Source organism: Perkinsus marinus, assembly GCF_000006405.1.
Source record: "Perkinsus marinus ATCC 50983 genomic scaffold scf_1104296937740, whole genome shotgun sequence".
Taxonomy (NCBI): Eukaryota; Perkinsozoa; order Perkinsida; family Perkinsidae; genus Perkinsus; species Perkinsus marinus.
Window position 1 is genome coordinate 1 of NW_003213739.1, and position 3654 is coordinate 3654.

The 3654-nt window shown below is 54.0% G+C and overlaps 1 protein-coding gene across 1 annotated transcript; it reads left to right on the forward strand.

The window, feature by feature from the left end:
* Positions 1–839: 839 nt before the first annotated feature.
* Positions 840–3549, forward strand: Pmar_PMAR017567 (Protein transport protein Sec24A, putative; the record flags this gene model as incomplete). The annotated part of the gene is made up of 16 exons (XM_002783027.1): positions 840–972; positions 1026–1151; positions 1200–1342; positions 1385–1493; positions 1539–1620; positions 1665–1812; positions 1860–2021; positions 2066–2396; positions 2450–2562; positions 2612–2732; positions 2775–2859; positions 2906–2981; positions 3038–3151; positions 3201–3298; positions 3343–3417; positions 3466–3549. Coding segments are annotated over 16 exons (2000 nt in total), but the record flags the coding sequence as incomplete, so codon positions are not given.
* Between the last annotated feature and the right edge of the window lie 105 nt (positions 3550–3654).

Sequence of the window (3654 nt, forward strand, 5' to 3'; positions counted from 1 at the left end):
CCCCTGGTCAGTCCAGACCTTCCCCCCTCTATGAGCCCCAAAGAGGAACTGCACGTGCGATTGAGAATTTCAATAACAAAACAGCGCAGCGAACAGAACTCCTGGCCCAAGCCCTGTTGTATACTTATCGTAGCAGTAATGGCTCCTTGATCCCACCAAAGGCATAAGCCCTACTATCGCGTAACGCCACAGGGGCTCAAGCCTGTGTACCTGCTATGAGGGTAACGGTCCTACTACCAGAGTATGCCCATCCCATTGGCTGGCAGCTCTATCTCCACAGCCCTCCAGGAAGGCTAGAGCTGCTCACCAGTGAAGAGGCCCATGCTCGGCCCTCAACGAAGCACCCCCGTGTCATGTACATGTGCCTACTGCTGCACACAGGCACTTCCCTGCACCAATCGATTAGGGTTCCTAGGAGATGTCAACATGAGCCCAGAGACTCGTCCTAGTGGTGTGCAGCATCATGCGCAGTAGCCTTGAAGGCTGTTAGTTGGGTGTTTCGATGAGTATCCAACTACTCCACTCTACTACCGTCACGCGCCCCAAAAGTACTATCGTGAATTAACTCTCCTAAGAGAGGTCGTCGGACTTATTCACATACCCCTCTCTGCTGAGTAACCACTGAAGGCAATTTCGTGGCGCGTGACGGTGAAAAATCAGCAACCGCGCACGCCCGAGGCCTGCTAAAATGGTCAGTCACACTTGGATGTAATTTCCCTCTTCTTTCCTCTTTCTACCCTCAGTAGACTCTCCCCCAGAGGGTCACGCGATAGGGTTAGTCTCGTTAAACACGAAGTAGTTTTCTCTCATCGGTTTCAGGTGACTCTGTTTAGTCATCAATGTCATACTATCAATCGCCGTTCGGTCAGAATACTGCGGGAGGCCCATCGTCAGTGCCGGTCCAATCCTCTCCCTTCCCAGGAGGGGCCCCTCAGATGGCGCCCCCGCCTCAGGCAGGACAACAGGCTAGTGGTATGTGGGGTCTAGCGGGAACTCCCTCACAATAGGGGCGTCTTATATCGCAGGTCCTTACGGTGCGCCACCACAAATGCCTGGTGGTCAGCATCCCATGGCGCCTCCTATGGGCCAGCCCAGCGTGGGACCACCTCCTCTCCCTGGGCAGCACATGCCGGGCCCTCCGGCGTCCTATGGTACTACAAGCCTCTATGGGGTTCACTTGAGCCACTTTTCCTCCTTAGCGTCTACTCCCACCAACGCTGCTCCAGGACAGGCTTTCGAGTACGTGGCACCCGGACCAGCGCTCAACCAATCAGCAGCCATGGCCCATGGGGGCATGGTCTCCCATGGGGGCATGGCGCCTGGAGGGGGTCAGGTTTTGGAGGTAAGTGGACGAGCGCTGGGGATAAGTGATGCCCATCTGTAGACTGCCGAGTGTGACCCAGCCCTTAATGCGCGGCCCGAGTTCCTCAGAAGCAGCTTCAGTGTAATGCCTGCTAGCGAATCCACTCAAGTGAAGGCCAAGCTGCCTATAGGTGAGATATTCTACCCAAAGGTCCAGGGTTCAATTCTTGGTACAGGTTTTTTCTGCCAGCCTTTGGCCCCCACCGACAGCCAGGTTCCCGTTGCTGATGTGATTCATCGATGCGCCCGGTGCCGGACGTAATATGCCTACTATCTATTCTCCCTAAGCAGCAGCTCTTTAGATATCTCAATCCGTTCGCTGCCCTTAACTTGCAGTTGCGGAGGTGGATCTGTAACCTCTGTGGCCACTCCAATGGGATTGACGTCTACGAGCCCCCACCGGAGATGACCTGTGGCACAGTAGATTTCATCGCCACTCAGGACTATATGGTATAGCTCGGAAAGCCGCTCGCGGTGGTGCCTGATGATGGTCACAGGTTCGACCCCCGGTACCTCCAGTTTATGTCTTCTGTTTCGAGAAGAGTTACACAGCAGTGTCCACGGGGTTGGTCCGTGTGGCAGCTACTGCTATAAAGGATACTCTCCCGAGTCTACCTGAGCGGTCACAGATTGCCCTCATGACTTTTGATGACAAGAGTGTGAGCATCTTCGATTTGCAGGTGAGGCCGTCCTCAATGTAGAGCACGTGTTATTCCCATGGCACTTTCTTCAGAGTGCGAATGGTACGGAATATGTGATTACTGATGTGGACGACCCCTTCCTACCTAAGCCCATGGATAGCCTCCTAGTGAACGTCTACGATGATGCTGTTAATGCCACTATTAATAACGTCCTGGACAGCCTCGCCGAGATGAACCCTCCATCGGTGGCCACTGACTGCTGCTGTGTCACAGCTGCAGTGAAAATGGCCAACCTGGTCATGCGTCATCTCGGTGGCAAGCTGAGTATCTTCTCGTGCACTAAGCCCATTGAGCTCACACCTAGCAAGTTGAAGAAGGAAGAAAGGGCTCCTGGTAGTAGAGAGAGAGGGGTCTTCCCCGAGATGGGCCCCGAACGTGTGTTGCAGATGCCTCGAGTATGATACCACCATCGTCGTCGGTCTTCAAGGACATGACATCGGATCTCATCGCGGTTCAGATCACAGTGGAACTGTTTGTCGCGACAGACAATTTGCATATGGTAGATGCAGGGTGTGGGAATCGAACCTGCGACTGTCTGATTGTTGCAGGATTTGGCCTCACTAGCGCCTCTTGCTAAGTACACAGGGGGTGACATGCGGTATTATCCCTTATTCCGAGAGTCCTTCCGGGGCGAGCACTTGCGGCAGGATATACAGCACATGCTCACTCGTAAGATTCTCTTCACTGTGATTTTGAAGAATCTTTCTCCAGGCGAGACGGGCTTCGAGGCAGTGATGAAGTTCAGAGTGTCCCCTGGGTACCAACTTAAGAGCTACCATGGGCATCTCTTCCAACGGTAAGGGGGCTTCACTTGCTCGAAGAAGGCATATGTTGGTGTTTAGGACTCGGGACCTTCTGGTGGCACCCAACTGTACAGAGGATGAGACCTTTGGGTGTATCGTTGAGGTCAACAAGGATGTACTATAGACTAGTCTGGAATAGCGCTGTTGGAATGATTGGTTTGCCATTGTCAGTTCTCGGGCCCACAAGCTCGCTCGGTGTGCATACAGGCGGCGTTGTTGTACACGTCCTCGGCTGGCGAGCGCCGTATACGTGTGAACACCTCGCAGTACCCCAAGTCGTTGGATGTAGGATGGCCCTCTGGGCTTGGGTCTTGGGCCTATTGGGGTTCCTTAGGTTGAGCAAGTGATGGCTTCATGTGATGCCCAGGCGGCTGCTATCATCATGGGCAAATATGCTATCAATGAGTCGAGGAACGTCAGCGATGCCCGAAAGTAGGGCAGGGGGCATTCAGGGGTTTTATAATCGACCTCGTCAGGTACCTCTTGGACACGACCCAGGCAGCCCTGGCAGGTCCTAATGCGCGTCTGGAGAACTTGGAGGCACTCCCAGGGTGAGTGAAGGGCATTGTGTGGGACAGGACGTTGATTTTGATGGTCAGGTTGGTTCTTGGGCTGCTGAAGAGCGATGTGTTTAGTGCTGCTGGTGACATTACTCGGGATGCACGAGCGTATGAGGCCCACAGGTAATGTGGTGGAGGTCCTTGGGCTTTGCTCATCTCCATCACTTGCAGGTTTGAGTCCCTTCCTATCACTTTGGGAGACGCTTTGGCGGCTCCTAGGATGTTCGG